The sequence below is a fragment of the Sminthopsis crassicaudata genome, chromosome 1, assembly GCF_048593235.1.
Source record: "Sminthopsis crassicaudata isolate SCR6 chromosome 1, ASM4859323v1, whole genome shotgun sequence".
Classification (NCBI taxonomy): domain Eukaryota; kingdom Metazoa; phylum Chordata; class Mammalia; order Dasyuromorphia; family Dasyuridae; genus Sminthopsis; species Sminthopsis crassicaudata.
The window spans coordinates 14,457,634-14,480,227 of NC_133617.1; the positions used below are offsets into that span (position 1 = coordinate 14,457,634).

Consider the following 22,594-nt stretch of genomic DNA (forward strand, 5'->3'; position numbering starts at 1 on the left):
ACGTTGGAAAGAGACGATGCTGTCAAATTATTTCCTAAGATCCCTTCAGCTCCAAAGATCCTTAACTCATACGAACTCAGAGGGGACCTTGTAGGACATTCAGATCAGGCCATTTTACAGATTGAGCAACTGAGGCCCAGGAAGGAAAAGGATCTTAGCTGAGACCAAACGAAGACTACGTGGCACTGGGTTCTGCAGACGCCCACTGCCAGGAGGAGGGTAGAATTCCCGAGGGAGGTTCTACGTGGATGTGTAATAGCACGTTTCTATATCGCTTTGAGTTTGCACAATATTTTATGTGCATGGTCTCATTAAAGCCTCACAACAATTCGCTGAGGCGGCTGCTACATCACCCCCATGAACAGATAAGCAAACATTAAAAAGTGATTTGCCAAGTCCCTTCCCCTCTCTGGGACTCAGTTTCCTCCTCTGTAAAATGAAGGGCTCAGGAGACTTCTGAAACAGGCTTGCCTAGCCAAACCCCATCAAGAAGTCATTGGGAAAGTTGCCAAAATAAGTAAATGCATAGGAAATAAAACATTGATAAGGGAACATTTACAACTCCTAGGCTGCTCTTTTGCTTGGAGGGGATGCTCTGGCTCCCTCCCAAACCCCCCCTTCCTACCTGTGGGCCCGAAGTGGCCACTCCCTGAGCCGGCAGAACTCCTCCCAACAGCCCAGAATGCTTTGCGGCCTCCCCCCGGGCAGAGCGCACTCAGCCGGGCGTGAAGGAGCCAGCCAGCCTTCCAAGGGTGACCGGGGCTGGGGTCAGCACCGTGCTGCCTGCAGCTCTGAGGCTCCGGCTCCTCAGGCGGTTTTTCCAGGGAGGGTCCTGGGTTCCAGAGACCGTGACCTTCCCTGACGGGACAAGGTCAGGCAGGCTCGGGTACACGTGCCACACCCATCGGGGCACCTGGAGAAGTCACAGGGCAAGTGGGACGCAGAGCGTTTCCTGTGCGAGCCCTTCTCTGGGGACCCATCGGTACAATGGGATACGGCCCTCACCATCAGTTCCGAGAGCCCATCCCCAGCCCCTTCAGCTACCATCGCCACTCCCTTGGCCCTATGAACTGGGGCCATGGGTTCAAATCTTACCCCCGATAGTGCAGGTACGGGAGGCGAGTCACCCTCCCAGAGCCAAAAAGGAGACCTTGTACCGCACCCCGAGGCTGCCAGGACTTTGAAGTTAGGCGGGATATCAGGGGCCATCTTAGCCAAATCACAATGGAAACAAAAATCCCCTCTGGCTTCTGCTTGAAGACCCCGTGGAGGAGGAGCCCCCCTCCCCATCCTCAGGGTTAGGAAGCTTCCCCAGCAGCATCTTCCTTCCCTCTGGAGCTTCTCATTTCTCCAGCTCCTCCAAAGATGGTCATGAAGAAGTTATGGTCCATCATTCCTCCTTCTCTTCCTTCTGATTCCTCGGGATCCCCTCCCTTCCCTGGCCATTAAATGGGGTGATAGCTGGTGTACCCGCCTTACGGGGGTGACGGGCCCCAGAACCCACGTGAAGCACTTGGCAAGACTGGCTGAGATGGAGGAGAGCTGCCGGAATGCGGGAGCACATGCTGTGAAGGGAGGGACTTGAGAGACAACTGACTCCTCCCGCTGCCATATTTTTGAGGTTGAGTTTAAGGATTTCCTGAAGCCACGAGGCAGGACTTGAATCTTGGTCCTCTGAGTGCTGAGAGTCAGGTGTCTCTAGTTTAGATCTTACACTGCCGCTCTGGTCCGTGGCTCTGGATCCTTTTTGGGCCGGTTCTCGTGGTCTGTTCTGGTGACTTCTCGCTCTGCATCCCGTCACGCCAGGCTTCCTCGGATTCTCTGTATCCTCCGTGGCACCCGGGCATTTCTCAGCACAGGACGTTCCGCCGCACCCCCAGCCTCCTCGGTCCTGGCAGTCCCGGGAAAGGAGGCTCTTTGCCTTTCCCCCAGCCTCAGCCGCCCGGTGTGGGCTGCTGCACTACCAAATCCCTCTCCCCATCCAGCAGAGAAAAGGCCGACTTCAGGGGCAGTCATGGCTGGCCCCTACAAAGCTTCATTTGGGGAAGAGCTCAGCCGTGGTCCCTTCTTCCCTACAGCCTCGAAGGCAGTCCAAGGCGGTGGATCACACGACCAGATGGCCGAGAACAGGAAAAGCTCAGCGCTTATAAACGCTCTTTTCTCAGTCGCACAGACTGAATCTTGCAAACCCAGAGAATGGGCTGAGCCGTCAGCAAAGAAAGAAGCGTTAGTCCGGGAGAGCAAGTGCGCTTTGGGCCTGAAGGCAAGTCCCCAAATGGCGCCAACTTCAGCCTTCACTGGACGGAAACCTGAATGACGGGGCCAGGAACTCCATTTTGGCCCATTCAATCAGCAGTGTCCAACTAAAGATGCTGGGGCGGGGGGAGGGGGATGCTTTCATGTTGTTCTCACCCAGATGGGCACCCGCCACCGTGGCTGGGGCCAGAGGTCGCCCCAAACTCACTGTTCCAGAGTGACCCTTTCTGGGCGAAGTCCTACAGGAGATTTTTATGTAATTGCTCCCTGCTCGAGGGCAGGTCTCTCCCCAACACCCGGACAAGAATTCGGCTTTTTCCACCAGGCTCATTTGGGAGGCTGAGCCCAGGGAGGAATAGGTTGAGGGAGATGAGAATGAAATGACCTCCCTCCCTTAAGGCCAAGGACTGATCCTCATTGTGCCATTTCCCTTCCGACTCGTCCACGTGAAAGTCGCTTCCAAGACTGAGACAGCCGGGGCACAGGCCGGGTTCACAACTGTGAAGGGGTCCGGTGTTCACAGCAGGGGGCAGGGGAGGGCAGGAAAAGCCGCTTCTGTTAGAAAGCTTTCTCTATACCGTCATTTAACATACTTTAAGACATTTAACATGTATTGGACTACCTGCCATCTGGGGGCGGGGCAAGGAGGGGAAAAGTTGGAATAGGTTTTGCCAGGGTCACTGCTGAAAAGTGACTATGTTTTGTACACAAAAAGTTCCCTATCAGACTGGCTAGGATTTCTTGGGGAGCTCCATTTGGAGACTTCCCAAGGCCCGCACCCAGTACAGTCCCAAGCTATGTCCATCTTCCTCCTCTCCCCTGCCCCCATCACTTCAGGCACTCCAATGATCGCATTCATGCTTAAACCAAAATCCTTTGATGCCATCCAGGCAGACTGCCCAACAACGGGGCCACTTCAGAACTCAATGATTCGATCCAAAATCCCCCCCCCCTTTCTTTTTGGAGCTAGAAAACAGCCAAGGCAGACTGGGAATTCAACCCACTGAGCTCTTCAGGCTCGCCCCTATCCAAAGTACTTTAAAAGAAGCACAATGTGGCCGTCTATGCTGTTGCACTGGCCCAGAAAATAGCCTGTTCCTGATTTTGCTTCCTCAGCAGAACAGCCCCCCCCCTCCCTATTTGCTGATGAATGCCGAGGAACAATAGCTTTGCAATCACCCTTGGGTCCCCGCTGGAGGCCCCAGGCCCAGAAAACCATCTCCTTAATCACACCAGACTTTGGAGTCCCCAGTGGCCTTAGAGGGTCTGTCTCCAATCCCGTTGTCTCCCACGGATATTCCCACAACTACGCCGCTTTACTGCCATAGCCTGGCTAGTCTTCCCCCAGCGTTCCAGGGAGAACCCATTGAGGAAGAGGTGTTGCCCGTCAAACTGCACTGCACTTGTGGAAATCTGTCAGGGACAAGTGCAGAGCCTGACTCAACAGAGGCCGAGAGGTATTACGTTTATAAACATTTGGAATTTTATTTAAAAAAAAAAAAAAAAAAAAAAAAAAAACATCACAACCATTAACATTGTTACAGTTAGTTCTCCTCCTGGGTCTCCACACAATGATATTTGAGCATGCTCACAACAATGGTTTCTCATTGGTTTATTAGTCTTCGTTAAACAACCATCTTAAAAGAAGGAAAAGAAACTCAGGGCACTACCATTTAACTTGTTTTAATGTTTCTCCACAAATGGTGAAAAATACTAAAGTACAGACAAGGAATAATCATAATGTTGTGGCCAACATTATAAATATGGAATTATAAATTTAAAACATTTTCTGGTTTAAAAAATAAATCTGGTAGTAAATGCAGCTCTGCGGGATTTCTGCGTCTAGTAGGGCCGGTCTCTGCGCTCCTGACGGTGCTCACCTCTGAAAGGCAAGAAGAGGTGGCTGTTAAACACCCAACCACACAGCAGCCCCGGTCTGGGCGGGCACCGACGGACAGCTCCCCCCCTCACGGCATCTGACTCCCTGCTCCCCTGAGAGTTTGCTGCAAACATACTTATCCATTTTTCCAGGTCCTCCACGCCCTCCTCTTCTGCCTCCCATTTGTTCCATGAGAGGTCCGGGGGGACCTCCGGGTCCTCCTCTTCTTCCTCCACCAAAGCCTCCTCGATCCATTCCTCGGCCTCCCCGAAAGCCGCCTCTGTCTCCGCCTCGGCCTCCTCTGAACATACCACCAGGCCCTCCACGGTCCATGAGCCCACCTCTGCCACCCCTCATGCCACCAGGGCCACCTCTGCCACGATCACCACCTGACAAAAACAATTAGGGATTTGGCCAAGGTCAGAGATGAACTTTAACCACCAACTTCAGGGAAGGAGGACACTGAGCAAGCAGGGTTTGAATCGCGGGGGGGGATGTCCTGAAACAAAAGACTCGGGCTTTAAACTTTAAGATTCCCACCCATGCACCACTTTACACACCATTTCCCCAACCACCACGACGCTTTCCAACAACATAATACCAATAATCACCCTCCTGGAAATTGTACAGGGAAGGAGCTGAAAAATACCGTCCTGGTACCTACCTGGAGGTGGAAAGGGTGGTGAAGAAATCCCTCCGGCTTAGGGGCTTTACACTGATTACATTCTGTTCTCCAAGCAAAATTCTGGTTTCCACAGCCTCTGCACAGAAAAGGAGCCCAGCAGACATTAGCAACAACCTCGGCTGGGCCGGCAGGCAACGCAGTGACACTTTTGTACAACACGGGATATCCGTCACTCAATTGGAATCTCTGTGGATGCTCCTCAGGCCTCAGGCCCAGAAGCAGAACCAGGGCAACTAGTGCCTCAGACCATGTGAGACCATGTGACCATCACGCACAAAACTACCAGAAAACAGGAACAAATTCTCTTCCTTCCGCTTGAAACACTAATGGCGCAGACAATGGCCACCATCTGACCACTACTTCTCAGTGCAGCCTCTGGCACCGGCTTTTCACCCCCCCCCCCCCAATCACCTTAAAGCTCCCGTGGACAGAATCACCCTGTGGATCTTTGCCTGCTGACCTGCCCCAACCTCTCTGCTTACCTCCAACAGGAGACATCTTAAATTCAACAATTCTGTACAAAATGAACCTCATTCTCTTTCCCCCAGTGCTCCCCCACTCCTGTTCTGTACTGCTGTAGAGGGCACCACCATCCTGCCAGACCCTCAGGCTCACAACCTAAGGGTCGTCCTGGACTCTCTCAATCTCCAACCCAAGCCAATGTCAAACTTGGTCAGTTTTATCTCACCTCTAGAACGTGCTCCCCTCCCCCCTGATGCTGCCCCACTCCTGGGCCATTCCAATAGCTGCTGGGGGGAGGAGGGGAGAGCAGAGACAGTCTCCTTGTTTCCAGCCCATCCCTCACTCAGCCATTCAAGTGACCCTTGAAAATGCAGCGTGACTGCTCACACCCTTTATGTCACCAGCTCCAGATCCTTCCTCCCATTAGAACCACAGATCCTAGTTTACAAAGAACTGACATGCTGCCTCCTCTGGCAGACTGTGAGTGCATTAAGAACGGGCTTTTTCTTTTAGGTCTCTATGTCTCTTCAATCTAGTATTGCCTAGAACATAGTAGGTGTGTAACAAAGGCTTGCTGATTTTTACCTTTTCCATTCAAAATTTGTCCTGCACCTTCATTACCCTGGCACAGATACTTTTAAGTTGCTGCTAACTTAAGTACTAATGGCACATATATGCAAACTTGGTTTTATTTTGCTCAAAAAAAAAAAAAAAAAAAAAAAAAAAAAAAAATACATACGGATTAGGGCACTGCCAATCCCCTGCTCTGTGCTGGACGTTTCCTCCTCCTGAAGGGTTTCCTCGGGAGCCCCTAGGTCCTCTTGGTGGAAAACCTCCTCTGTCTCCTCCTCTGCCTCCCATTCGACCCATGGGTCCTCCTGGTCCACCAGGTCCTCCAGGACCTGCAATGAAAACCAATTCCCTATAGTATCTGACTTTAGCAAATAAAGGCCCTGCTGATCCCAGGCCATCTTTAGAACAAAACAGTCCCTGAGATCTAGTCTCATCTGTGGATAAAATAAAAATGCCTGTGAAAAAAGTGACAGCACCACCTTCACCTCCCCACCCCCAACTATAATCTCACTGGGGTCCCCCTCTGGCTACTGGCAGCACAACACAGGCACATCGTGGAGCTGGTTTTGAATTATTTGGCTGCTTCCAATCTCTGTAACTATGGGTAAACCACAACCCTGAGGCCATCAAGAGGTCTCTAAAAGGGGAAGGCTTCTTCAGTGGGCTGCAGGGGTGAGGCTCTTTGTTCCAGGACAGGGCAGCCCTCCCTCCCCCCTCCCCACTCATGGCAGGATGGACTCCTGGCTAGTTCTAAGTCTCCTTCTGGTGCCCAGGACCCCGAGAGCCCCATCACCTCCTCGGAGAGGGGGAGGCATCCCTCTGCCTTCACGGGGCGGCATGCCGCCTCGCATGCTGTTCATGGGAGGCTTCTTCCGAGCCAGAGACACTTTGAGTTTGCTCCCTTGGAAGTCTTTCCCTACAAGAGAGACATGCATTTTCTCGTTCACTTCTGCTTCTTCCTTCCTGCCTGGTTGTCACCCTCTCCACCTCAGCATTACCATTCTTCTGGCTAAGGAAAAACCCACCCAGGGTGTGCATTTGCCCTCCACCGGCTCTCTAGCAACTGGTAAACTACATTCACTCTTGGTAAGAACGAACCCTGCAAGGGCCCCAGGTTACACAGCTCCCTTCTGGCTGGCTGATGGGGTCAGTCCTGGGCCCCCAACAACCCTAAGGGGACTGTCCTCTACAAGTCAGGGGAATCCCAGGTTTCACATCAGAATGGAACATGTGGCTTCCTCTGTAGGCTCAGAGGGCTTGGACTGAAGAGAAGAACTGGAAGAACTGGACTAAGCTTCAATTAAGTGCCCCATTAATGTTTGGTTTTGCACATAAACATTTCTTTAAGTTAAAGACTTGTTTCCAAGGAAGGGAGCGGTTCAAGTTGAAACCTTCTTTCAAAACCCGCCTATGTCATGGTGACCATTTACAAACTCAAAGTCTACACAAGGAGTAGTCTTAACTTGTACAATTTGACTTTGGTTTGAATCTGACAGCTAATTATCCCTCTGTTACCCCTCTCCCCCTTTCCAGCAGTTGCCTCAAAGACAGTTCCAAGCTGGGCCTCCATTCTCACCATCAAACCATTCTACTGCAGCCTTTGCAGTAGGTGGGTCATCGTAGGACACTGTGGCATCTCCTTTTGGTTTTCCCGTTTCCTTGTCTAAGTAAATGTTTATCATTGGCTGCCCAGTCCTTTTGTTCATCTAGACAAACAAGACAACATCTATACAGTGGCCTGCACCAGGACAAACAGAGCCCTCAGAGCTTGCCCTGGCAGATGCATCAGGCCCGCCCTCCCCGCTCCCTCTCCAGCCATGCTCGGCTAGTCCAGGTCACAAAACCTGTAGTCTCCGGAGAGGCCGGGGGGCCTCCTCAAGTTAAAAAGGAGCTCAGTAGCAGCAGAACATTTGGCTGCACAGTTTACAGAACGTGGAAGCAGTTCGGGCATCAGCTATTGCACCAATAATCCCCAGAAGGCTGTGTTCAGGAATGCTTCCATTAGTAAAAGGTGAAATTTATTAAGACAGGAAAGGGCACAAACACATTTTAGGAAATTTCCATTGGGGGAAAAAAATGTGTCTGTGTATATGTGTGTATACACACACACACACACACACATACATAACATATATGTACACTATATAGAGTATATGGTGTTTAAAGATGAATTTATGCTTTCAGTAAATACCCTCTCCTCCTCCTGAGGCTTTACTGTATAAGCAATACTGAGCTCCACATAAACAATAGAAAACTCCGTATTTAGAAATCCAAATATGATGAAAGCAGCTACTGCTGAAATCTGAATCTAGGTCTCCTCACTCTGAGAGCCTTGGGTCATCCCTGAGAATAAGAAGCTTCCGTTCTTACTGCCGAGCAGGCAGAGTTGGGAGACACCAAGTTTTTACCCACCTTGACAACCCCACACTGTTTGAAAAAGTCTGCCAGTTCGTCAACAGTCACATTTTCATTCAGTCCCTGTACATAAATTGCACTGTTTTCGGAGTCTTCATCTGGATCTACAGGTGGGCCTAAAATGTAAAAGCCAACACACATCAGCAGACCTAGCTCCCCACTGAAACGTGGGCCAGGCCAGTAGGTATCTGCCCATCAGCCCGGATCAGAAGCACTCATAGTGCTTTTAGACTGGTGGGCAATGATTTCATGCCTCAGGGAGGGGCTGGATTGGATCATCTGAAGCCTCCCTCCAACCCTGAAAGTCTGACTCATTAGGAGGCCTTAAGCCCATAAAAGGGATAACTAAGAAGCCCATGAATGGCCCTGAGGCCACAGGAGCAAAATTCACCAAGCCACCAAACCCTGCACCATGAAGGAGAGTAGAAACAGGCCCAAAGAGTCCAAGTTACCTAAGTCAAGGTCTGGTCCTTCTTCCATAGGTCCTGCCAATCAGGAAAGAGCACACAGACGCTTGTTAGTGCACGCCTTGCAAGCCGCACACCTTACAAACACACATCACTATCTACTACACCACCATGTGATGGGGCTTCATTAAACTCCAATTGACCCGCACTGCCAAAAAGCAGCAGTGCCCCTTTTAACATTGGTGATCAGAGGGCTAGGGCTTTTTTTTTTCTTTAAAACAAGTTTGCTTTTAAACCATTAACCGATATTACCCTGTTTAATGCTTAAAGTGCCAATCAGTGTTAAGTTTAAATTAACTTTTTTCCTCCAAATAAACCAAATTGTAAAAATGTCTTTTCCCCCAAATTACAGAAGCAGTCGCTCAATACTTCAAGTTACCCTTTGTTTTGTAACCATAGGTTAACCTTATTACCCCTAATGCAATGCCGGCAGTACCCATTACAGTCTTGTTGTATAGGCCATTTTTAAAACCATTAGGAAACTAACAAAAATCATATTTTTCTAAGAACTGACTGCATTTTTTTTTTTTTTTAAACACTATCCATTGTAATACTCAAAAACTTACCACCAGGCTTATTGAAGCCACCTCGCTCTCCAGCGCTGCTGGGGGGATAAACGAAGAAATGAAGGCCTTTCCCTTTACAAAGCCAGTGCCGCTCGGAGCCCCGGGGGCTCGTGGGAAGAAGGGCACTGGCTAACCCCATCTCCAAACAATGCATCTCTCTCAGCTTGTCACTAGGCCTCGCTCCGGGCAGCTCAGCTTGCTCTTTATACACAACCTTGCTTGTCTGATCTTACACACCAGTCTGGCTGGCCCTTTCAGTTCTGGGGGGTGGGTATTAATAGTGCAATACTTGGCAAATGAGGAAGACAAAAATCATCAGCTGGACAATGGGGCTTAGGAGGAACCAGAAACTCGGGGCAACATTTTGCTGAACCCTCTCTTTCTGCTATGTGCATAAAGGTGCACCCCCGCTTTCTCCCAAGGGGAGCGTCAACTGAGCCTCGGGGCTCCCTAACCAGTTAACAGTTTAATAAAGCAGGAGACAACCACATCAAATGCCTACAACACACATCAGAGGGCACTTCCATCAAATCTTCAGCATGAAGCCATACAATTCAGGTTATTTATTGATGGATATAACAGTCTTTGTGGGAGGAGAGTTTACAAACAAGGCCAAGGCTCAATGGACTGGGGGTACAGCTTTATAGACATTTAGGTCAGAGTCAATCCAATTCTTCAGGTATGGCAGTCTGAAGTCACCGCCCTGAATTAAGGGGAGGAAGAGACAAGAGTTTGGGCAGAGAAGCTGTTCTCACTAGGTTTTTCTAGCCAGTATTGCACCTTTAATACCGAGGATTTTAAAAATACAATTTCAAGCTGTTGCATGCAGCTTTGTTTCCTTTCTTAAAAATACACACCATAAAATGTTCTCTCTTTTTAAACACAAAAGTTTACACTTTAATTTTACACAATTCTAGAGTATTATACCTCCTCTGTTTTCATTACCAAACAACAAGTATGCATTACCAAAGTTACAGAAGGATTCCATTTATACAATGAATACATTTTGTTTAAAATATTCTATGTATATTTTTTCCTCTCCATATGGACACCGTGTCTAGTCCCACTTTTCATTATGCTGCCGGCTGAGTACTGAGTACGGGTACTTTTTAAGTATTGAAGTGTATACAAGGCTCTCACTTTGTAACCTGTAGCATATAAATGCGACAAAGCATGTTAAAAAGTTTCCACGTTTAACAGCCAATGAAAATATCAAAATACTGAGGCAATGAAAAAGGGCATGTTAACAACATTGAGTGCCTTACCTGCAGAAGACACTGAAAGCCATCACCACACCACGAAAAAGGGGGGGAGGTCCCCTATCCTGCCCCTACGGCCCCACAGACTGCTTCAGTCTAGTGGGAAACCCGTGGGGAAAGCCAGGCTCTGTTCTATGGCTCTGGTCGTAGACAAACTACGTCCACAAAGAGGGGCTCCCTTTATTAGTCAAGTCTACTTTACTTCTAATAGCATTAAAATGAAAAAAATAACAACTTGAGAATTTTGTTGGCAATCAAAAAAAGCACCAAAATTTCTAGGGGATTAGAGACGTGATGATAGTCATTTCAAGTGTCTAGGTCTACTTTAGAACATTCATCAAAGAGGTGAAACCTTTACAATGGGAGGTCCCGTTCCCTCCTCCCCCCAAATTGGTTAAGTTTTCTTTGGGTTCAAATGAAACACCCCAAAATGTATGTATATTTATTTGTACAAATCTCAATTTGTCGCCTCCAATAAAGATTTCACCACAACCTTCAGATTTTACTTTCCGTTAAAGTTATGCAGAATGCCAAGGTGAACACTTTTTTCCATTAGCTTCTACCCATCAAGGCATTAATCACTGAGATATGTGGCATGAATGAAATATTAGCTGGTTCTTTATTCTAATTGTGAAGTCTGCATTAATTTGGAAAACAACTCAATTTTGTCTTAAGCCGGCACGGACAGAGACAGCGGCCTCCAATACGTACTTTGGAGGACACTCTGCATAACTTTTAACTAGTTTATGTAGGGACAGAACACACACAGAGCTATGCCTTCTGTATATTAACATTAAGCACCAATATTAATGTACCATCCTCACCTTCATTAAAGCACAGACACCAGAAGGGGGAGGGGTGGGATTAGGGCAGGGGAGGGAAGAGGGGGAGCAGGGCTATAACATTACCAATAGAAACAAACAAGTTCTGCTAAATCAGATTGTGCCATCGATCAAGACAGCCAAACTGCTTTGGGGATCTCCCCAGCTCCAATGGGGAGCAGTCCTGAAATCACGGAGACCGACTAAATCTCTCTAATGTTTGGATCCTTCACCTTAGGGCCACGTTTTCAGTGGTTCACTTAGCTGATCTGGATCTTCACCCAACAGAGTTCCAGTAACTCTTGTACTTTTTAACACAAATGGATGTTGGGGACAAACTTCCGCTTAAAACAGGTGACATCAGAGTTCTGCAGTATCTAGTATCTCTATATACTTATTTACACACACATCGGACATTTCAAGACACGCACTCAAGAGGCAATCAGTTAAACCTAGGATTGTTAGAAGGTTTGTGTGTGTTCCATCCCAGAGCTCTAGTACCCGCAGAGGACATTTTGATACCTCTGTAGTTAACCATGAAGGGAACTGAAAGTTCTAGGTTCCAAACCATTGCCGCCCCTCCCCAACCCAAAGGGCTATACTGGCAGGATAAACGCATACTGCCATTTCTGCCACAAGATGCCATTTCCATGCTTTGGAAGATGACTTGAGATCAACAGATTGTCCATGGAAATGTAGATTTAATTTTTTCTTATATCTTTCAGTCCCTTCTTTCCACTGAAAATCCTATGGATGAAACACAATTAGGTAAAAGGAGAAAAGGTTTGCTCTTACCCCATTCCACCGCGTCCTCCTCCTCCTCCTCCCCGCCCACCTCTGCTCATGCCTCCACGATCAAATCCCCCTCTTCCCCTGCCCCGGTTATCAGGGCCACTCATGCTCCGGTTTTCTCCAGGTCCGGAAAAGCCTCCAGACTCCTGCCCATATACACCCATGCTACTGGGATGGTCCTGCCGGAACGCACCTGAAGAGAAAGTCACACCGGTAAGGCTCAGAGCAGTCTCCTGGCACTGCCTACTCTGTTTCAGTTCATTGCCCTTTCTTTAGAGTCAGGGAACTGTCACACTGTCAGCTGAGGGCTTGGCCTAGGAGATCATGAGGTCACAAAATCTCAAATCCCCTCCATGGTGACCTTCCTCAGAGAAGCCCCAGATAAAAGGGGAGACGAGAGCTGGGCTCCTGGCTGCAAACCCTCCACGTACTAACATATGGCTTCAGTATGGGGGGGAGGGGAGGATGCTATTTCAAAGGGCATGGGTCAAAAGCCTAGCTCAATCACCTCAAACCTTCCAAGAGGGAAAGTGTAGTTTCCTCGCACTTAAGGATATTTAACTAAATTGTAATGTAATTGGACTATAAGCAGAATGGGACAAAAAAATTGCAGGCAAGAAAAATATTTTACAATGAAAATACTGAGTTAATTTGTAGTTTGCAGTGACATTTCCAAAATGAGGAATCACTCGTTCTCCAAAACCCTGTCTAGATTATCTGATAAATACCACCAGCCTCATAAATAAATGTCCACTCTCCCCTGCTGTGTTTGTCCCAGCAGATGAGGTGGTAAAGAATGCTGGTTTCTTTCAAACACTTTGTGTCATAATGATCTCCTCTGCCCTTTCTTGGCAAAGTATAATACAAGCTAACAGGGAAATGCTCCAATGTCATATAAGACAAGCACAGGATCCATTCTTGGAGCCACCTGAGTGACCCACATCAATAGCCAGCCCAGTCCAGGAATTTACAACAACCCTGGGACACTCATGTTCTCCAAATAACTCACTCTGCTGCCCGTAGCTGCTGCTCTGTTGGCTATATTGACTTGGAGCCTGGCTGTAGGATCCAGTTTGGGGGGGATAACTAGTGGGGGGCTGCTGCCCATAGCTGCTCTGTTGACCATAGCTACTCTGCTGTCCATAGCTGCTCTGCTGCCCATAGGTATTCTGCTGGGAGTAACTGCTCTGATCGTAACTAGTCGGCTGGGTAGAGGAATAGCTGAAAGACAAAAATTTAAAGTTTTTTAGGAAAGAAAACAGCAATGTCACTTATTAGGACCACAACCCAACCACATTTGGGAAGAAATCAGGGACAGTCCATTTGTAGGATATTAAAATCTATCCTGAAGTAAACAGACCTCAGAAGCACCCTTGAATCACTACCAAGAAAAAAAATCAAGACTGGCACTGAATTTAGGCCAGGAAAGCCTCGAACCCAAACCTCGTGAGGTTCCAGACCACAACCAGTAGTACAGTGCCAGCCTCAGTAGCTGCCCAGACTGGGCACACCAGGCATTAGGTAGATTGCCCTTTAATACCCCTCCCCACTTCGGATGGCTACAAAAGACTCTCAAGGCAGTAAGCACAGAATCAGATACTCTTTTTAAAAGATTCTCAAAAGTCTCTCACTGCTCTGTCTCTAAACAGATGCTTAAAAAGTGCTAAATGCAAGAACTTGACATGTCAAGAAAATAGGGCAAATAAAAACATTGATAAGCAGTAATCAAAAGTTTAGGCACAAAGTGAGTTGAGAAGAGTGGCAGCAACAGAAACAAGACCTAAAAAAAGTCTACGATCAACAAAAATAGAAAAAATATAAAATTTCCCCCTTTGAGGTAACATCTCCTCATATAATCTTTTTACCAGAATTCTAAAGAGCAAAATTATTTGATTGCTTTCACTTCCCATGCTTCAATCACTTTGTAAAACAAGGAGGATTGGTCTAGATCAAGGATTTTAACCTAAAATCTATCACAATCCCTAAGAGGTTAATGGCTACATTTCAACTTCAAGGGTTTTGTAACTTTGGAGGGAAAAAATAACATCTGTGGCTCAATGTTATTGGCCTCTTTTATATCTTCTATGCATTTCATTTAAAACAATATTCTGCAAAGGATCTATGGCCAAAAGGCAGAGGGAGCTCCTGGGCTCAAGATCCATTCCAGCTCCAACAATAAAATTAAGCAAACAAAAGGAGAACAGGACAGGAACACCAGTAAATCTCTAATTGCTCTGTCTCCCCACCCCCACCCTCTGATTATTGTTGTTGTCATTATTACTATTATTATTGTTTTACAATCCATTTTTTTTTTATTATCCTTTTTTTTTAAGCAAACACAATAGTGTTGGACTCATCTGGGAGTTTCAGAAAACAAGTCATCTCTGGAGACAAGACAAGCCATGTTTGGTCACACCCCAAGAGTTACCTGGTTGGAGGATAGGATGGAGGTGCGGTGACAGGCTGCATGGGGTAGCTCCCGGGCACCTGTGGGTAACTGTAGTTGCTCTGTCCATATCCTAGGCTGGGCTGGCTGTAGCCTGCTGTACTAGATTGAGGCTGACTAGTCTCAGCGGGCTTGCTACCATCCTGGGGTCTAAAAGGAGAAATGTACAAGTAAGAAGCCACTTTTCTGATGGACACTCTTTACTACAAACCCCTAAGCATTCTCCAAGTATGAGCAGCACACATCCTTAGGATCATCTTGGAAATAAGAAGGCTCCTCAGAGCCAGTTTATAAATGCTTTTGCTGGAAGGGAATATTCTGGGAAGGGAGGGCAATGTTCCCAAAAGGATCTGATTCCGCCACATTACCTTTTCCCCTAAGATGAAGGTAGTTAAAAGTTTTTTGGGTTGGAGGGGGAGGTGGTTTTGGAGGGGAAAGGGCTTCTTTCCAGCTAAAGAAGTGACAGTGGGGACAAGGGGGATTTCACATTAAGTTTTCAGTTGCAAGTCCCAAGTTTGGCATAATCTGATGTAACAAAGGTATTTGTATTTCTTTAAAAATGACTTTCCATCTCCAATATTTGAAATAGGATGAGTGGACACCGACACGAATTTGCTAATGGTCACTTAAACTTGCCTCAAGTGCACCTCATGGCAATACCATTATGGGACAGGTTGTCTCTCTCCAAATCCTTCTAGAGCAGTCATGGAAACGGGTAATTGTTTACCAGCCAAGGACACACAAAATAAAATGGATCAGGTGAAGTATGGCCCATCTCTCGCAAGGACTAAATAGCCAATCCAAATCCTGGAAAAGCCAGCATTTTCTATCAGCTCTTCATTAAGCCTTTCACTAAAGGTACAGTAGAATTGGGCCAAACTACTGTAGCTGTGCTAAGAAGCTGGCAGGCCTGAGAGCTGGTATGAAATGCTGGCCCGTCTGGGCTCAGAGTGCAACCGCAAGACATTCTCCTGAGGGCCAGGAAATCACTTCGTTATTCTCAGTGGAAGGGAATAGTCACCATAAGAAGAGGGAGACAGGAGATATAGGATGGGACAGCTGGTTTTTGTTTCGATGGCTGTTTTAAAAAGTTTCAGAAATAAGAAACTAGAAAATGAGGCAGAGTAATTGATCTCATCACAATTCAGAGATATTCCAGAGATAGGATGGATGGATATACTGTTGGTTGGAGTGAGGCATCTGGCTTCAAAGGACTTACTGAAATGAGAAAGTACACTGAAAAATGGCCCATTAGAAATTGCCCGACAGGTTTTAAGTTTATTGAAATGGGGGGTGCCATGGGTCACCAGTCAGATACTTCAAGTGGTTCCTAGGGAGACCCAACTCTAATAAACTGAATTGGCTCATGGCTGCTCCAACATGAGCCACTCTTATGACCCCCTGATTGGTCCTGATTACTCACTGTGTATTTCAGAAGCAATTTCACCAGTCTTTGCCCGAGCTAATTTCTTACCTCTACAGCAGACAATAAGTCTAGGTTACAAGTCGATCTCTCCTTTATTCCCTACAAGCTTTTCTTTCAATTCAGTTTTACTTCCTTCAACGCTGTAGCAGCCACCAAGTACACTGGCTAAAGTAAAGACCTTCAATCCTCTGTTAAGCAACAAGTAATACTGTTTACCCACTGCTAACCAGGCACGGGAGGTTGGAATCACTTACCCTACTGGTCAATAGCACTATGGTACCCAGCTGATGCCACACCTGACTTTGGGTCTCTAGAATTAAGGCCCATCCACAATTGTGGAGGAAACTGTTAACTGCCAAGGAAGTCTAAAGACAAATGGAGGTAGCAGCATGGCCTTCTAATCCCAAGAAGTGTAGTGTTCAGACAGCTGGGTCACATGCTACTACCCCTGTTGCAGTTAGCAGTTTTCAGAAAGGAGAAAACCACATAATAATGGTGGGTGAAACCAAACTTAGGCTAAAAGTACAATTTTACCAGTTACCCCTTTGTGAGAAAAACAAAAGACTCTTCTCGGTTCTAAAACATGAATTTGGGTAAAACCCACTCCCCCAAAGTCCCTCACCACTGAGGACAAATCCCAGCTTATGAGCATTACACAATTTAGTCACCCAATAGCACAACTTGTTTTTTTTGGTTTGGTTTGGTTTTTTCCGAATTTAAGACTTAGAAAAGTCCTTGAGCACAAGGCTTATTGATTTCTTTCTACTGTTAATACCCTAGAGGGTTGCAGTGCTCACAACATATGAATGGGAGGCTACTTCTCTAAAAGAAAAATATGCTGGGTTAAAATTCCCATGGAATTAAACAACAGGTTTCTGCATGTGTCTATTCTCTAACCCCTGACATTGGTGCTTTACAAGAGACTAGCAACAGGTAAGCATGTCATTACCTCGCAGGTGCGGCGGTTGCTGGCTGCTGCCCATAGGTAGGGTAAGCAGGCTGGGTGCCATATGCAGACTGTGCTGCATACGATGCCTGGGTGGTCGTAACTGTAGCAGTGGTGGTATCATATGCCCCTGTCCCATATCCTTGGACAGGCTGACTGTAAGCTTGAGGTGCAGTTGGTGTAGTATAACCTAGAACAAACAAGAGCCAAGTCAGGCTTCTGGAATCCCTAGAAAAGGACAGATGGTGACGATCCATCTCTCGGCATTTCATCTTAGTTTGGTCATGGAGAAAGTAAGGGAACTGGGCTCAAAAGATTCCTCTCTGCTCTAAAGTTATGCTCAATGATCTACAACACACCTAGTGAATGGGTTACTAAATTGGAGGCCAAACTCTTAAGTGCCCAAGTTTCCATGTTTAAAACATTACTTGGTTAATTAAAACATCATCTACTATAAAAAAGGATCATAAAAACTATAAAGCTCAAGGCTCCTGGGAAATATAAGGTTTTCAGCCCAGAGTCCTGGAGTTTTCTCCTAAAACTATTCCTAGGGGGGAAAAAAAGCATTTTTTTCTTTTAACACTCTATTCTCTCTAGTGATAATACATGCCACATCTAACAGTCCTCTAGGTAGAACACTTCAAAGTAACAAAATCAGACTGTTTTAACTTTTTTCTTGCCTTTTCTGTACTTGCAAAGTGGTTAGCAAAGTGGTTACTAATATTTTTCTTAATCAGTGAATCATTATAAAACACACAAAACTTAGACATCCTTAAAATTGTTAAGCCTAGGGAAGAAGGCAAAGAAACAGTGAGTGCATTTTCAAACATTTACAGAAGAAACAAAATTCAATTTGGGTCAAAAGTTCAAACATACATATAAGGATAATGATGTTCTTATTTGAACTAATTCCCTTTTCTAAGTCTAGGGAAGAAGGCAAAGAAACAGTGAGTGCATTTTCAAACATTTACAGAAGAAACAAAAAAAATTCAATTTGGGTCAAAAGTTCAAACATACATCTAAGGATAATGATGTTCTTATTTGAACTAACTCCCTTTTTTTCTAGGAGTACCAAATAGTTGCCACAGCAGCAGTTTTAAATGAATTATTCTGGAAATTCCAAAGAGCAAGTTTTCATCCTTAAATTTAGTTAAAGAGATGAAGAAACTGATTTAAACATTATATAAAGAGTGGCTTTTTTTTTTTTTTTAAACTCCTGTGACTTCCCCTACCCCAATCTAGAAAAAGCAGAAATCAACTCAAATCTGAAAAATGGTGGACAAAATACTGCGTTATCAGGAAAATCTAAACCTATGTTAGAATGGGGAGGGGGAGGAAGGAAGGTACCAATGATTGACAGTGATTTTAAATAAAATTTTGAAACCTGGAAACACACCATTAACAGGCAAACAGATATCTTAAAAAAAACCTTTTGAGATTCCAGACTACCTACAATTCCGGTTTTTTCTTTGCTTCTCAGTAACACTTAGAACTCACTTTTCTGAGGCTGCTGTAATTCAATCCTTCCCAGTCATGGAGTCAAGAAAACTCACCTCATTGGTGATGTTCTAGAAAGGCCCTGGGCTCCATTGCTCTGCCATTTCCCCTTGCCCTCAAGTTACCTCATAAACCAGGTCCTATCTCTGAGTGGGTTTGCAGATCAAAGCTCTGTAGCCTCTGCCCCACACTCTTGCTAGGTCCTCTACACATTCACAATCTGTTCTTCAATTACACAACTATTCCCACTGAGGGACAGGACGGGTTTTTTTTTGGCAGGGAAAGGTAGGTACTAATAAGCGTTGAGGTCTTCACAAAGTTGGCATGTTAGTCATACAATCAATTTATCAAGTCTGTAGTCTTGGAGAGTCCTAAATCAAATTTCATAGAGTCCAATAAGTTTCATTTTAGCCAGAACACAATTCTACTTATCTTGTCAGATCTACTTCCTACCCACCATGACAAACCTTCTACAAAATTTATGAGGAAAGCAATTTAAAGAAATGACATTTTGCCAGAAACTAATTCATCACATCAGATTTCACAGGAATAATTAGTGCCTTCTTTTGTTCAATCATTATGGTAAAAGACAAAGGTAATTAATCATCCTTATTAACCTGTAGTGCCTTGAAAATCTGAGCAAAATGATTACAGAAAGAGAAATAGCAAATACTAGTAAACTGAAAAGATTGAGAAAAAGGAGAGTAAGAGGCATTAACACAAAACAATCAAAATAAGATTATTAATCTCTTGTTTATTTGGGAAAATCCTCTGATTTTTATCTTCCATGAAAACCTTCATTCAGTGCCTTGTGTTAAGCCCTGAAATCCTGAGTTAAGCCAATGGATTACAAGCTCTGGGTAGTCTTCTCATATTGGAAAGGTTTGGATTACAGATCTGACAACTGACTGTGCCAAGCCACCTCAATTCGCACCACAAGTGTTGTTTTCTTTGGAGCTTTTGGGGTCAAACAACTATAAAAAATCCATTAAGGTACAGAGGGGGGTGAGATGATCCACTGGCAGAGAATAGTAATCTAGAAGAAATCAAAGATGCCGAATCTTCAAAAAAAAAAAAAAATATATATATATATGACAAATCTAATCAGGAGTTTTTTCTTTCTTTTTTTGCTGAGGCACTTAGGGTTAAGTGACTTGCCCAGCTGGGTCACACAACTTAACAACTGTTAAGTGTCTGAGACCAGATCTGAACTCAGGTTCTCCTGAATTCAGGGATGGTGCCATATCCACTGCACCACCTAGCTGCCCCAGAGATTTATTCTTTATATCATGTTATATTATTTTATTTCCCCCCCAATTACATGTTGAAAGTTTCTAAGAACTTTTAAAAAAATTTTGAATATCAAATTCCAGCATCCCCATCTCCCATAAACAATCAGATACAGATTATAATAATGCAAAACATTTCCATATTAGTCATTTTACACAAGAAGACTCAAAAACAACAACAACAACAAAAAATAGAAAATGAAAAACCGCATTCTTCAGTCTTTATTTAGTCATTATCATTTCTTCCTCTGGAGGTAGATAGAATGCTTTATCATTAGTCCTTTGGGATTGTCTTAGCATTACTGAATTGCTGAGAATAGGGAAGTCATTCACAGTTCTTCATACAATGTTGCCACTACTATGTACAAAAGCATTCTATCCTGATACTATTTACTTCACTTTGCATCAAGTCATATAATTCTTCCCGTTTTTTTTTTTAAATCCTCCTGCTTGTCCTTTCTCATCACATAATAGTATTCTAATACAATCTTACACTTCAGCCATTATGAAATTGATGGGCATCCCTTTGATTTCTAATTCTTAAGCCATCACAAAAAAAAGCTGAGATATATATATTTACTTACAAATAGTCCTTTTCCCTTTTTGGGGAAATGTTTTTGAAATATAGACCTAGCAATGGAATTGTGGGATCAAAGGGTATGATGCTGAATCTTTTGAAAAGAAATCCTTTTCCCCTGATATTTAGTCCCATTGTAACACTTTTTTTTGGCAGTATGAGCATTCTCTTCTATACTAGGAAAAACGGAGAAACCACCTCATTGTAAAAAACATTTGGTTTCTGTAGAAATCATGAGGAGCTGGTTCATTAGGCAAAATAACAATTAAAATGATGAGAAATTTTCCAAAAATATTTTAACGTAAGAATTACTTAAATAAAAATCATACTGGAATTATCAAACAGCTTGAAAATCAGTTCAACTAATTCCCATCTTCCCTTTATACAGAATAAAGGGAACAGTTAAATCTAAGTAGAAACAAAACTGGAGGGCAAAGGAATTTTTTAAACTTCAGCAATCCAAAGAGAAGCAGCTCAGTTATGCAGTCATTCACATCAAATTAATGTAATTCTTGCATTTTTTCCATAACTAGTTATACATAGGCTTTATATGCTTGGTTTTCTCTAAGGCCTCTCATTTCTACAGAAGATTATCACACCTAATTTCGACAGGGTACACAGCTGTCCTTACAAGGAAGGCCCCAGGCCTATAAATGACAACACACTCCTCAACATCTTTTCAGAACTATCATCAACTACCTACTCAGAGCTATTTTCTCCTGAGGTATTAACTCTGCTATGTTGGATCCAATACAGTGCTCTCCAATCTTTACTGGGCCCTCGCTGCTGCACAATATTTTTGGGTTGCTTTACCAAGATTGAGGCTCTTTTCTATCCTTTTCAGTGACTTTTCAAGCCCTGGATCTTTCTTCCCCTGCTGTTCTCTCAGAATTCCTTGTGCCTCTTATTTGACTGAGAAAGTAGAACCCCTCCAACCATCATAAGCAGCCTCTTTTCCACATTATGCACCAAATGTCTATATTCTTCATTAAGAACCTTTGAAGCAGTTCTTTTTGAGACAAAACCCCAATCTGATCCTTAATCCCATTCCTTCCCATCTCTTCTAGGTGTGTGCCCTCAAGTCATTCATTCACTCTCAAAATTTATTAGCTCTTTCCCCACTGCCTATAACCCATTCTCAGGAAACCCTATACCTGACCCTACAGAACCTTAAACCAAGTCTTTCACTGCCAAGCTCCCTAATAAAATTAAGTTCACTGCATCCCTTTCCCTTATGACCCAATCTCACTATTTGAACCCTTGCAATGTGGATTCTGGTTCCACCATTTGACCATAAGTGTTCTTCAAATTTAGAGACCTAACTGCTTGATACCACAGCATTTTATCACTCATCATCTCCTTCCTAGACATTCTCCCTACCTTTCCTTTCTTGACTTGTTTCCCTGGACTAAGGCACAGACCAACTACTGCTCCCCTTCAGTCAGTTCTCTTTCCATATACTCTTTTTCTTGGTGCTTTCACCTGTTCCCATATATTTCACTATCTGCTACAGTCTTAAACCTCTAGCTCTATCAAACCTCTAGCTCTATTGTCTCTCTTGAAATCCATTTCTTTATTATTATTCCCTGCTGGCAATCTCATCCTAGATGTCCCCTAGGGATCTCCAACTCCTCATAACCAACAAAAGAATTGACCATGCCCATGATTCTGTGCTCTTGTCCATTACTGTAGTGCATACATCCTTCTTAGCATTTTTCTAGGTTCATCATTTCCCTCACCCACCATTTAAAATCAATTAAACAAGAAAATATTAAACAATGACAATGTGCCAGGCACCATGCTAAGATGCTATGGATCCAAAGACAATAATTCAAAACATCCGGTCTTCAAAGACCTTACCTTCTGCTGCAGAGCAATGACAGAGAAGGAGAAAAACACAAAATGGAGACATGGTAAATATATTGGGGCAGGGAGAACCAGTAGTGAGGCCCATACTTGATCTACCTCTTTTCACCAGATGGTGCTCTGACTCTAGACCAAGCTGCTCACCCTTGGGTTTCCGTCTCTGCTCTCTCCAATATATTCTCCAAAGAGTATTTTTGGGCAGCAGATCTCTGATCATGCCACTTCCCTATTGAGAAGCTCTGGGGGCTCCCCACTGCCTTACTTAAAGCTTTTCAAGCTAGCTCCCCAAGCTTTACCAACTGCCTTCACATTCATAATACTATCCCCTGCAGGAACTTCTCATCCTTATCAACCTCAACTATGAGCTATTCC

The 22,594-nt window shown here is 44.8% G+C and overlaps 1 protein-coding gene across 1 annotated transcript in view; it reads right to left on the reverse strand.

Moving 5' to 3' along the window:
• Window positions 1-3,853: 3,853 nt before the first annotated feature.
• EWSR1 (EWS RNA binding protein 1) overlaps window positions 3,854-22,594 on the reverse strand; it is a 28,457-nt gene continuing 9,716 nt past the window's right edge. Inside the window, 14 exon segments of the mRNA XM_074294729.1 lie at window positions 3,854-4,138; window positions 4,272-4,524; window positions 4,800-4,820; window positions 4,823-4,896; window positions 6,022-6,184; window positions 6,649-6,771; window positions 7,432-7,561; window positions 8,268-8,386; window positions 8,723-8,755; window positions 9,304-9,341; window positions 12,179-12,368; window positions 13,185-13,396; window positions 14,604-14,771; window positions 16,997-17,183. Coding sequence (XP_074150830.1) covers window positions 4,099-4,138; window positions 4,272-4,524; window positions 4,800-4,820; window positions 4,823-4,896; window positions 6,022-6,184; window positions 6,649-6,771; window positions 7,432-7,561; window positions 8,268-8,386; window positions 8,723-8,755; window positions 9,304-9,341; window positions 12,179-12,368; window positions 13,185-13,396; window positions 14,604-14,771; window positions 16,997-17,183 — 1,751 coding nt within the window. The 3' untranslated portion in view covers window positions 3,854-4,098.